A 12,790-nucleotide genomic window follows, 5' to 3' on the forward strand; every position below is an offset into this window, starting at 1 on the left:
GGGGGGAGGGGGGGGGGGGGGGGGGGGGCGAGGGAGAGGGGGAGAGAGAGTCTTAAGCAGGCTCCACACCCTCGGTTGAACCACCCAGGTGCCTCAAGGATATTCTTAAAATCAGCTCCTTGCATGTTAATCACATCTATAAAATACCTTCACAGCAACACCTAGACTTGGCATTTGACCAAACAGGGCACTAGAGACTAGCCAAGTTGACATGTAAAAATTTAGCCATCACACTATTAATAATCAAATTGAAATTCAAATATACTGCGTTTCTTGGGGCACCTGGCTGGCTCAGGCAGTGGAGTGTGCAACTCTTGGTCTCAGGGTTGTGAGTTGGAGCCCTACCTTGAGTGTAGAGATTACTTTAAAATAAAATCTTTTGGGGGCCTGGGTGGCTCAGTCATTAAGCGTCTGCCTTCGGCTCAGGGCGTGATCCCAGAGTCCTAGGATGGAGCCCCACGTCAGGCTCCTCCGCTATGAGCCTGCTTCTTCCTCTCCCACTCCCCCTGCCTGTGTTCCTTCTCTCGCTGGCTGTTTCTCTCTCTGTCAAATAAATAAATAAAGTCTTTAAAAAAATAAAATAAAATAAAATCTTTTAAAAATATATTATTTTTTTTCTTTAAAAAGTTAGTTTTTATAATGTTTGTATCCTTTGGATCAGTAATTTTAATTGAAAGATCTTATCCCCAAATGATAATCATTGATACAGATAAATACTTATAGAGAATTTGTTAAACAAATGGTAGTCTTTTTTTCCTTTTTCTTTTTTTTTTTTTTTTAAACAGGTAGTTATTTATATATCATCTTTGGATAGATTTTTCTTTTTTTTTTTTTTTTTTTAAGATTTTATTCACTCATTTTAACAGAGACAGAGCACAAGCAGGCAGAGGGAGAGGGAGAAGCAGGCTCCCTGCCGAGCGGGGAGCCTGATGTGGGGCTCGATCCCGGGACCTGGGACCACAACCCAAGCTGAAGGCAGATGCTCAACTGACTGAGCCACCCAGGCACCCCAATCATGTCTTTTTCTAAGAGTATTGACATAAGGAAATGTTTTCAGTGAAAAAAACGCCAGATAGAAAATAGGATATGTAGTGAAATCCCAGTTAGGGTTTTGTTTTTTGGGATATAACCCACATAACAGATTTCACCCTTTTTATTTTCAGATTTCACCCTTTTAAAGTATATATATACAGTCCATTAGTTTTTAGAATGGTCACAGAGTTGTGCACCCATTACCATTGATTCCTGCAACCAGGAGCAGTCACCCTCCATATGCCAGCCCCCTCCAGCCCCTGACAACCACTCATCTACTTTCTGTCTCTTGGGATTTACCTATTCTGGGTTTTTTTTTGTTTTGTTTTGTTTTGTTTTTAAGTAGGCTCCTTGCCCAGTGTGGAGCTTGAACTCATCACCCTGAGATTAAGAGTCAAGTTGCATGCTCTACCAACTGAGCCAGCCAGGCGCCCCAGGGCGTTTTAAATAAATGCAGTTGTGTATAACGTGCGGTACCCCGTGAATGGCTGAAGCACAGTGTTGTAGCAGCTGTCGGTACATCATTTTTATGGCCAAACAATATTCCATTGTGTGGATTTCCATTTTGTTGATAGACGTTTGGGTTGTTACCACTTTTAGCATTAGGAATGTACCACTTCTGAGCTTTCGTGTGAAAGTTTTTGTGTGGACAGAGGTAAGTTTTCATTACTACCTAGGAATGGAATTGCTGGATCACATGGCAGACCCTTTATGTAACCACTGGAGGAACTGCCAGACTTTCCGAAAAGGCTGCAGCATTTTCCATTCCCCGCAGCAGTGTACAAGGGTTCCAGTTTCTCCACATCCCCACCAGTGGTTGTCACTGGTTCCTTACGGCCGTCCTAGTGGGTTTCAGGCGGTATCTCCTCGTGGTTTCCACGTGCGCTTTCCTGCTGGCTACCGCATGTCGAGCGTCTTTGTATGCTTTCTGGCCATGTGTAGATAGATCTTTGGAGAAGTGTCTATTCAAGTCCTTTGTCCATTTTTAAATTGGGTAGTCTTTTTTACTGTTTCATTGTAGGAGTTCCTTTATTTTGTTCTGGATACTACTCCCCTATCAGACATGATTTACAAATTATCCCGTTCCATGTCTTGATAATGTCCTTTGAAGCACAAAAGTTAATTTCCATGAAGTCCTGTTTTTGTTTTTGCTTAAATGGTGTGGTATCTAAAAGGCACTGCTTGTTTGTACCTGTTTTAGGTCTTTGATCCGTTTTTAGTTAATTCTCTTCTGTAAAGTGTGAAGAGTCTAGCCTCATTCTTTTGTCTGTGGTTATCCAGCTGTCCCAGCACCCCTTGCTGAAAACTGTTCTTTACCATTGAATTGTTTGGTACCCTTGTTGAAAACCGACTTACTGTAAATCTGTACGTTGGGTTTGGACTCTTAAATCTTATTCCATTGATCTCTACGTCTATCCTTAAGCCACTGCCAGTTATTGTTACGTTGTAAGTTTTGAAATGGGGAGGTCCTTGAACTTTGTGCTTTTTCAAGATTGTTTTGCTATTCTAAATCCTTTGCATTTCCATCTAAGTTTATGATCAGCTGCTCAATTTCTGTAAAACAAGGCAGCTAATTTTGAAAGGGATTACATTGGATCCGTAGATCAGTCTGGGGAGTATTGCTATCTTAAGCAATATTGTGTTCCGGTCCGGGTACTTGGGATGTCCATTTCCTTAGGTCTTCTCTAATTGTAAAGTTTTCTAATGAATGGGTGTGTTTGTGTGTGTGCATCTTAAACCAACATAAGACTATACGGAAAAGTATAAAATGTTATCAGTCGTAGTGATTAAGGAGTTTTTTTAAACTTTATTGTAAAATGTAACATATGGAGAAGTATGTAAAACAGGTGTAATTGTAAAGTAATTGCTTGTGGACCTTTCTTTGGATCAAGAACATTGCCAGCCTCCAGAAGCTGTCCTTCCCAGTCACAACCCACAACCCGCCAGGGCTGATTTTTGTGATAGTCATTTCCTTCCTTCTCTTTATAGATACACATCCTTAAATATTAGTTTTGCCTGTTTGCTGTTGTATTAGCTTCAGGTGCACAATCCAGTGATTCAGCAGTTCTCTACAAAACACCCTTCGTGAGATCCAGCCAAGTTGTATACAGCTGAGGCTGATTTTCATTGCTATGTAACGTTCCCTTTGAAGAACAGAGCTCTGGACTTGGTAATTTTGATCAGATTTCCATAACCCCAAATTGAAGGACCACGCCAGGCCAGCCAGGGCACATGAAGTCTAGAGAAAGAGGTGGAGAACAGCCACCACGATTTGAAACTAATTGCACATGATGTTCTCCAAGTAGACTCCACTTTCATCCTTAAAGGAACCCTGCAAGGCAGTGGTATGAGCCTGAGGGACTCTGACACAGAGGACAGGGAACTTGCCAGGCGAAGTAGGAAGCCCTGGGAGTCCAGGTCTCTGGGTGCTTCCCCTGGCGCTCTGAACCCACCCTGGCTTCTCTTGCAGACCCCATGCCACAGTTGGACGTGACAGAGGCCAACAAGGAGTTCATGGAGCAGAGTGAGGAGCTGTACGATGCCCTGATGGACTGTCACTGGCAGCCCCTGGACACAGTATCTTCAGAGATCCCGGCCATGATGTAGTCGGGACAGAGGACCGGTTGAAACAGACTGTGTGATGGAGCTGAGAGACTCCTTTTTAACAAAAAGTATTTGAAGAAATTTTACCTTTTTGGAAATGTTTTGGAAGATTTTAGTAATCAACTCTTCTGACTCTTCCTGCAACACTGCTGCCTTCATTTGCCTTCTGAGTTTGAAAACCAAGGTGCCATTGAGCAAAGTTCTAATTGTCTTTGAAAAGCAATTTTTCCAGGTAGGGCTGTTATCCATCTTTGGAGATAAGGAGTTTGGGGTTATTAACTAAAGTGGATCATAGGATTTATTCAACCCAGAGGCCTATCTCAGGTGACAGACACTGCATCCTTCAGGTTCTCTGGGTCAGAGTGCATGGGTTACCTGCTATATGCCAAATGGGGGGCAATGTTGATCCTTCATTTCAAGTATCCCTTCCCCCCAACAAGTTTGCTTTTAAGTTAAGTTTGGTGGCCCTGTGTGCTAGGGTGTGATGCAACCGGCTAAATCTAGACCAAAAGGCTCAAGACCTGGGAGCATGCTCCAAGGGCAGGCCTAGCTTTGACAAGCCCTTGAGGGACATTACTGTGACATCTGTGTGCCTGGCCCACCTGCTTCTTGACCTTAATTTCATTCAATAGGTATGAATCCACTTACATATCTCCAGCACCTATGTGGAAAGTCTGGATTAACATGAAAAATCTGCAGCTCATCTCTACTTTCGTGCTATAGGAAATTGTTGGGGGGGGGGTCCACGGCAGGGGGGCACAGTAGGGGCAACTTGAGTAAATGGCCTAGGTCACAAGCAGCCTTCAGATATTTTAAGGAACACATATTAGGCTCAGCCTGAATTTTCAGGCTTTTTGGAGGAAAAATTATGAATAGTGGCAGTTACAGAATTGATCATATTGTCCTGAGAGGTCAGCCTATTTTTATGAAGACACTGTAATGGGGAACAAGAAAACGGACACAAACATACTTCAAAGTCTTTTACTGGTCACTTCCGTGCCATGTGCCAGCAGTATCAGAAATACAAAGGTCATGGTTTTCCACTAAAATAATCTGTTCTCTTCAGCTTGCCTCTTCCCATAGCGTTTCTGTCCTGAAAAGTATAAGCCAGTGTGTTAATATTCCCAATTAATTAATGCCACCCAGGCTTTTTCTGAAGAGCTGGTCTCAGTCCCATATCCGCATTTATCATCCAAAGATGTCCACTCAGATTAGGTTTCATCCTGGACCAGTCAGCCTAAACGACATCCCAAACTAGATGAACTACACTTGTTTCTACCCAATGCTTCTCCCACACTCCCAGGAAAGGGGCCAGTAAGATCCCATGGTTTGAGGTTTCCCCAACTTCAGCATGAGCTCAAACCATGATTGTGCATTCACAGCAATCGGAACTCGCTGCCGAAGGTGCAGGGCTTTGGCATCTGGTACCTTCTACTCCTAGCAGTGTGCTCTTGGCAAATCTAAGACCTAAGGCACACTGTAAACATTCTTCTCTTCTGGCCCTGAACAGCTAGTATGGCATACAAGGAAGGTCAGGTGTAAATTACTATGAAAAAACTAGGACTTCCCGGAGGCCTGAACAGCCTTGTATCGATTCACTACATTACTCAGGTTCACACAAGGCTCAAGCACTCCTTGAAGCTGCAACGAAGCTATGCAAGTTTCCGGTAGCCAACTTACCCAACTATACACCCATCCTCACAGACGAGGACAGCTTTACCGGTGACAACCTAAAAAACCCAACCAAAAAGGACACTCTCAGTAAAGAGGCAAGAAAGCCATTGATATTTACCAAATACAGAAGTATTAGCAATCACAACAGCTGCCGGAGCTTCACATTCACCCTCCCTTTAAGCCTAAGATTATCCCATGTTAGATGGGAGGAGGAAACCAGTTCAAAGAGAATTCAAACCCTGTTTGAAACTAGCCCACAGGCTCTATACCAGACTATTAAACACCACAAGGCCAGCTTCAGTGTTCCTTTTCCTCCTTTTACGACCACCAAGACCAGCGTTCAGATCCGATGGGAAAGGGAACCGGAGGGTCAGGCTGTCTTCAGCATCTGACCTTACCTCATCTAAAAACAGCAACAACCGGTGTCCTCAGACTCTTCAGTAGCAGACGCTGACAGGGACACTTGGGGGACACCTGCAGAAAAAAGTGAAAGCTCTAAACCAGAAAGTTGATCCAATACACCCATCTACATGGAAGTTAATGGAGAACACCTGGACTCGGGGAGAAGCTTCCAGCCCAGGTCCCGGGCTGTTATAGGAAAGTCGAGTGGCAGCTGCAGGTATGATGCTGACCTGTGCTGTCAAAGTCTCTCCAGGTTGCTCTCGCATGCAGTTGGAGAACCCATGGCCACAACCGGCCACAGCCCTTGGAAACATGCTGTACCGACCTCCCCCCCCCCCTCCGGTAGTTCCCAGACACCTACCAGGCCCCAGGCGGTTGTGTTCCATCAGTCATGACCCCAGAATCCTCACCAAAAAGCTCCACTTCAAAGTCCTCCTGGAATCTTCATCTGGCACAGCTGAGATGAGAAAACAGTGGTCCCGAATGATCTCAGTGTTCCCTTCCTTGGGTCTTCATAATCAAAGGCGTGACTGGCTTCTGGTACTTATGCCTTAAGCTTTTCACGGCAGTGACTCAAAGCACTACTGAGATCAGTGTCACCTGCCACTAGATTTTTCCCAGGACACCTGCCCATTCCACTCCACTTGCCCCTCCATACTGGTTTCTTGGGTCTCAGCAATTTGTTTCTCAAAAGTCTTTTTCTAGCAACTCTATGCAAGACCCCATTTAACGGGCACCTGGGTGTCTCAGTCCGTTAAGCGTCTGCTTTCACCTCAGGTCATGATCCCAGTGTTCTGGGATCCAGCCCGGCGTCGGGCTCCCTGCTCAGCAGGGAGCCTGCTTTTCCCTCTGTCCCTCCCCCTGCTCGTGCTCCTGCTTGCTCTCAAATAAATAAAATCTTGGGGGGAAAAAAAAGACCTCATTAACAGAACATTTCTGCTGGGCTCTGGAAACCTGTCAATTGTAATAAAGGACGCCACCTCCACCTGACAAATGGCAGATACAACGGGAACTGTCTTTTCCTGAAATGTTGCAGATCAGTTACAGCAAACAGAACGGCGACCGTCAAGGAAAACTGTCACTCTGGGCTCCTTTTTGACCACAGCAGCTATGTGGAAGCAGCTGCAGCTTCGATAAGGGCCTCAGGGCAATTTAGGTCCCAGGACCGCCCCAAATGCTGTCCAGCCCTCAGAGTCCCCTAAAGCTCATGCACTACTGCATAACTGAAATTCATGTACTGAAATATACTTGAGACCAAATAAGAGAACAGACACCCCTGGGGCGCCTGGGTGGCCCAACGGGTTAAGAGTCGGACTCCTGATCTCGGATCAGCGTTCGAGTTATGGTCCAGTTCGGCCCAGCGCCCCGCATTGGGCTCCACGCTGGGCACTGAGCTGAGCCTCCTTAAAGATAACATATAACCTTTTACATATTTTTTTAGACTGAGCTTATGTGCAACATGGGGATGGGAGCCCAAGGCCCCAAGATCAAGAGGCGCACGCTCAACCGACTGAGCCAGCCAGGCGCCGAGAACAGATACCCTATTACCAATTACCACTTTACTATATGCCAGAGTTTGACCTCATTTAATCACAAGACCATTTTATCATCCGTTTTTACCTTTAAGTTTAGACCAACTAAGCTACCTACTGAAGGTCGCCAACCAATGTAGAAAGCCACGAAACTGGGATTCAAAACAGGATCTAAAGGACTCTTAAAACGCGACTCCCAGAAAACCCTACCCTTTTATCCAGTGCATGGATTGCTTAACGTGTTGTGCAGCCAGGTGACAGGTGAAATCACTTCCCCAAGGTCACCCAAACGTAGCTTTAACAGGCAGATTCAGTTTCAGATCTGGTGGACACCACCGCGCGGGGTCTCCCAGGACTGCCCTACACCAGACCGCCTGTCCGCGTTACTCACCCGTCGCACTGCAGCGCAGGGATGCGCGGGCCGAGGCGGGGGCAGGTGCGGCCCTCGTGGGCCCCGGCCCCTCTCACCGCGCGTGCGGCGGACCAGGCCTTCCGGGCCTTGGTCCCAGCAGGCCGGGAGGCCCGGCAGCTCCGTGCCGCTCTCAACATCCCGCAGCCTTGGGAGGTAGGCCCGGCGTGTGCGGGGCGGGTGGCGGCGAGGCTACGGCGGGGTGAGAGGAGGATAGCGTGAACTGCAGCAGGCCCAATCTCATCAGGAGACACGCCAGCACCGCGGCAGCTGGGAAAAAGGAAGCGCGGGCCCCGGAAGGTGGCTTATATAGGCCTCGCCCCCTGGAGGCCGCGCCGACAATTGGAACAACGCGCCGCGCAGGCCGCTGGGAGTTGTAGTCTGCCCTGCTCCAAGCCCTGAGCGCCTGCGGAGTCCAGGCCTTTTTTGGCTCCGCCTGTGTTCCGTACTCCCGAATGTCGGGTACTGGGCACTGGGCTCACAAATGAAGCAGACCCGCCGTGCCCCCGGGAGTTCAGTCAGACTTCCAAAGTTGGAAATGACGCTGTGAGCTGCGACAGGACGCCGCTCCGTGGGCGGCGGGGGAGCAGCGGCTGAGTGGGTTTGGGGAGGCGCTCTGCGAGCTCATGTTGGAGCGGGGCCCTTGGGGAGGGGTTCTTAGGAAGGAAGGGGCGACCGAGTACTCGGAAGATGAACGCATTATTTGTTCAAGGCTTACCTCTTCCACTAATAGATAAATTACTGAGCGGTTACCAAGTAAATGATGCTCGATTATCTCAGCTAGTTTTCATAATAACCCTGTGTATAGCTATTATAGTTACACCCACTTTACAGATAAGAAAACTGAGCAATGCGTCCAGGGAGCTAAGGAGGTAAGGACTGGAATCCATGAGTCCACTGCAGAGATCATTGCACCCTGCAACCTTGCTAAACTCATTTATTAGGTTTGGTAGCTCCTGTGTAAGTTCCTTAAGAGTTTTCACATGTCTGTGAATAAAGACAGGTTTGCTTCTTCCTTTCCAATCTGGATGCCTTTTATTTCTTTTTCTTGTCTTATAGTATTAGCTAGGACCTCTAGTACAATATGAATTAATAAGTTAAATTTCATCAAAATTAAAAACTCTCAGGGTGGGTTTCAGGAGAGGAGAATTTAAAAAGGACATGGGATATGGTTTCACTCATTTGTGGAACATAAGGAATAGCAGGGAGATCGGTAGGAGAAGGAAGGGAAGAATGGAGGGTAAACGGAAGAGGGAATGAACCAGGAGACTATGGACTCTGGGAAACAAACTGAGGGTTTCAGAGGGGAGGGAGGTGGGGGATTGGATTAGGCCGGTGATGGGTATTAAGGAGGGCACGTACTGCATGGAGCACTGGGTGTTACACACAAACAGTGAATCATGGAACACCACACCAAAACTAATGATGTACTGTATGGTGTCTTTTTATTTTCACTGCTGTGTAAGTGCCTGGCATATAAAAGAGCTAGCACATAATAAAAGAGCTAACAACATAATAAAAAAAATTTTTTTAATAAAATTTTAAAAAAGGACATGGGGAAAAGGAATAAAAAAAAATAATATCATACATTATTTTTAAAAATTAATAAATCCAGGATTGAATCAAGGATCATACATTATTAAATAAATAAATAAATAAGACATGAGGGTGGCTCAGTTGGTTAAGCGTCTGACCTTTGATCTCAGCTCAGGTCTTGGTCTCAGGGCGTGGAGCCTACAATCAATCAAATAAATAAAGGACATGGGAAACTTTTTTGGGTGATGTATGTTCATTATTTAGATTGTGGTAATGGTTTCATGGACGTGCACTTGCATCAAAAGTCATTACATTGTACACTCTAATATGTGCAGTTAGTTTACTATGTGTCTTTATACCTCCATTAAGATGTAAAAATAAAAAACATAACCAAGAAAAATTTGATATTATTCACCTGCTCCAAAATCTCCACTGACTTCACGAGACATTCGGAATAAAAGCTGAAGTCCCATGATGGCCTTTGAAGCTACATGATTTGGCTCCTCCTCCTCTCCGCCCTCATCACCCACCATTTGCTCCCTATTTCATTCTGCTCTCTTAGCCTCTTTGCTCTGCTTGGAGCATCCCTTGCCTGATCCCGCCTCAGGGCCTTTGCTCATGCTGTTCTGCCTGGAACTATCCTCTCTGGATATCACAGACACCCACACTACTCACTCCGTCACTCCCCCTCGTTTTGTGTTCTGCTGTCATCTCCTCAGAACACCCGATTTCGACGCAGCACCCTGCCGCCCTTCAAGCCATTGTCCTGCCCGGTCTTATTTATAGCACTTAGTGCTTCTTGACATCACATTATATAGGAATTTTTTTCTGTCTTCCCCATTACAGTGTGAGCTCTCAAGATCAGAATTGTGTCTTTTTATTTTCACTGCTGTGTAAGTGCCTGGCATATAAAAGAAGAGCTAGCACTTATTGAAACAATTGCGAAGTAAATGAACTAATCAATGAAAAAAACTTGGCCATGGCCACATAGCTAGTAAGTGGCCTTTGGAACTAAAACCTTGATCTCTCTCATGCAAATGTGCAGAGCTGCCTGCTGTGGTGCACAGCTCTTCCAGATGACTTTGTGAGGTGGGCACCGTGGTTTGCCTTACTTAGCAGAAGGGGAAGCAGAGTGTGGGGGGAAAGCCACTTGCCCCGCCCCAGTCATAGAGCGAGTGTCTGGCAAGGTCCGCTGACATCTGGCTTCTGGGGCTCGCTGCAGAGGGCAGGCACATGACCCTCGCCCACAGCAGGAGCCTCTAAGAGAGGAAGTTCCAAGAGCCCAGTGCTGACAGTGCACTGCCCACGGGTGCTGACCACAAAGGCTTCTGGGAATGCTGGGTTCCAACTGCCTTTCAAGCTGTTGCATGCCTCTCTGCCTCTGTCCGGCAGCTGCTGCCGGGAGTGCCCTTCCTCCCTGAACTCCCTAGCTCTCCCTCGTCCTGGGAGACCCAGCTTCAGAAGCACCTCCAGCACAACGTCTTTTCTGAGCCTGTAGCTCCCCGAGTTCAGAGTCCAGCCCTAGTGTGGGATTTGACTGGCTGAATTAGTGAATGAATAGCACTTACCCGCTTTCATTCATTCTTTCAACCATTAATATTGACTTAGTTCCTCTTTTGAGCCGAGCACTGAGGATCCCACCATTGATCACTGCCCTCAAGTGACCTAGGAGGAGACAGCGATCGCAGCGGACAAAAGGGCATGTGACCTCACTGGCCAGTCAGCGCGAGACTTCCTGAGGACAGGGATCTAACCCCAGGCCTGTAGTAGGAGTCAGCCCTTTGAAGAGGAGAAGAGGAGTGTTCCTGGCAGAGGGCAGAGAAGAGGAAAGATGTTCACATGGCTGGAGCTCAGAGTACCAGTGGTGGGTAAAGGAGGGGCTAGAGGCATCCATAGGGACCTGACACACAAAACATTTTTCCAGTTAAGCAGAGTGAGGTGGAGACAATATCTCAATTAAGGACTCAGTGGGGAAGGTGGGAGTGGGGCCGACTCTTAATTTGGGCAAAGCTGGCAGGAAGGATTCCTTCCCGAACACACACCCTTCCTGAGGCTCCTCAGGGTTCCTGGATTCTCAGGCTCCTCTCTTTTTCCTACTCCTAGAGATAGGGGACAAGCAGAGACATGGGCCCCTTCAGGCTCTCCCACGCAGGTGACCAATGACTGAGATTACGTGGAGACAGGTCAAAACGGCTTCTTATTGATTTGTTAGGAGTTAGCCAGAAGAGGGGCACCTGACTGGCTCAGTTGGTAGACCATGTGATCTTGAGCTTGGGGTCATGAGTTCAAACCCCACTTTGAGTGTAGCAATTACTCACATACACACATACATACATACATATATCCACTGGGGGAAAAAAAGAGCTAGAAGAAAACCTGGGCCTCCCTAGATCCTCAACCTGTCCTGTCATAATTAACACAGAATCAACACAGAAATAGCAAATAAGGCTTTGGGCTTGGGCAAACCTGGCAGCTAGTCTGTCTTCCTTGTTGAGTGACCTCGGATTCTTTATCTCTGAGCCTCAGTTTCCTCATCTGTAAAAATGAGCAGAATAACAACACCTTACAAGGTTGTGTGAGAAGGAAATATGATGTGATGGTCTGCAACAGTGAGGATTTCGTTCACCACCAATTTGCCAAATAAATTAAACTGGTAAAATCCACCTACGGTGGAACAATGAGATTAAACCGACAGATGAGCTGTCTGCGACCAGCCACAATTCCAGCCTTGATAACTTGGGCTTCCAGACCGCCTGGAGAGGGTAGACTGGCTCTTGGAGGCAGATGTCCCTGCCTTGCCCTTGCCACTAACCCACAGGGACCTGACCACAGTGTCCTGGTCCTCTTGGCACTTAATTTGCAGTCCCCCTTTGTGGCATCAGGGGCATAATGACGTGTGAGACAAACTCAGATGTGAGTCTCAGCTCTGTTCTGTGACCGAGACAAGCCTCAGTCTCCTCGGCTCTCCAACAGGCACACTATGGCTTTCTTAGAGTTGTTGCCCGCAGAGTGTGAAGAACTGACCATCTGGCCTCGTAAATGTTAGTTGTCCAGACCACAGGCCAACTGCACTCCCTCTGGAATCGCATTTGCCTAGATCTGTCCGGCCTCCTACCAGCCCTGTTGGCCTGTGTCTCTCTGGGCCCTGAGGCCCCGCCCAGGCAGGTGCTGAGGATGCATTGGGGGCTGTTAAACATTGAACCTGATCATTGAACGGGAGGCCCCACGCCAGGGCCAATGGAGCTCCGGGAAAGGAGCACCTGGGTGGGGAAGGGGCACCTATAAACCATCAACTTTCTGGAGTGGTGTGTCCAGCTCCAGCAGCAGGGGCCCAATTAGGGCACTGCCCGGAGGATGCGGTTGGAGAGAGAAGCCAGCGGGCGGGATGAGGTGGACGCTCGGGCGGTGTGGGTCTCGGGCCAGTGCGTGCTTGGTTCTCGTCCCTCGCTCGTCCTCCTCCCCACGCTGCCTTCTTTAATCTCCCATCCCGCGAGGTAGGGGCTATTAGAGGACAAAACTGTGGCCCCCACGGAGGAGAGCACTAGCCCTGGTGTCTCGCGCCCCCGGCCAAGGGGCGGGGCCAGCCTGCGGGGCGGGGCGG

General features: G+C 47.6%; 2 protein-coding genes, 1 long non-coding RNA gene and 4 other non-coding genes across 11 annotated transcripts in view; 2 read left to right on the forward strand and 5 right to left on the reverse strand.

The window, feature by feature from the left end:
- Window positions 1-3,780, forward strand: part of LOC103666485 (tRNA selenocysteine 1 associated protein 1) — a 19,236-nt gene extending 15,456 nt beyond the window's left edge. For all 5 annotated transcript variants that reach the window (XM_008694514.2, XM_040619127.1, XM_040619128.1 and 2 more), the window contains one exon: window positions 3,503-3,780. In XM_008694514.2, coding sequence (XP_008692736.1) covers window positions 3,503-3,639 — 137 coding nt within the window. In that variant the 3' untranslated portion in view covers window positions 3,640-3,780. The remainder of the gene's footprint in view (window positions 1-3,502) is intronic.
- Window positions 3,781-4,603: 823 nt separating this feature from the next.
- Window positions 4,604-7,934, reverse strand: LOC103666484. The gene is made up of 5 exons (XR_569518.2): window positions 7,636-7,934; window positions 6,074-6,169; window positions 5,709-5,784; window positions 5,317-5,366; window positions 4,604-4,729 (listed from the first exon to the last, which is right to left on the reverse strand). It is a non-coding gene; the product is annotated as an uncharacterized LOC103666484 (long non-coding RNA).
- On the reverse strand, window positions 4,796-4,869 carry LOC121099870. The gene has a single exon (XR_005831611.1). It is a non-coding gene; the product is annotated as a small nucleolar RNA SNORD99 (small nucleolar RNA).
- On the reverse strand, window positions 5,548-5,681 carry LOC121099862. Its single transcript, XR_005831603.1, has one exon. It is a non-coding gene; the product is annotated as a small nucleolar RNA SNORA61 (small nucleolar RNA).
- Window positions 5,900-6,030, reverse strand: LOC121099860. Its single transcript, XR_005831601.1, has one exon. It is a non-coding gene; the product is annotated as a small nucleolar RNA SNORA44 (small nucleolar RNA).
- On the reverse strand, window positions 6,723-6,857 carry LOC121099858. The gene has a single exon (XR_005831599.1). It is a non-coding gene; the product is annotated as a small nucleolar RNA SNORA16B/SNORA16A family (small nucleolar RNA).
- Window positions 7,935-10,813: 2,879 nt separating the features above from the next.
- Window positions 10,814-12,790, forward strand: part of RAB42 (RAB42, member RAS oncogene family) — a 3,494-nt gene continuing 1,517 nt past the window's right edge. Inside the window, exon 1 of the mRNA XM_040619130.1 lies at window positions 10,814-11,053. The gene's annotated coding sequence lies outside the window, so the exon portion shown is untranslated. The remainder of the gene's footprint in view (window positions 11,054-12,790) is intronic.

Source organism: Ursus maritimus, unplaced genomic scaffold, assembly GCF_017311325.1.
Source record: "Ursus maritimus isolate PB19 unplaced genomic scaffold, ASM1731132v1 scaffold_32, whole genome shotgun sequence".
In the NCBI taxonomy this organism is placed as follows: domain Eukaryota; kingdom Metazoa; phylum Chordata; class Mammalia; order Carnivora; family Ursidae; genus Ursus; species Ursus maritimus.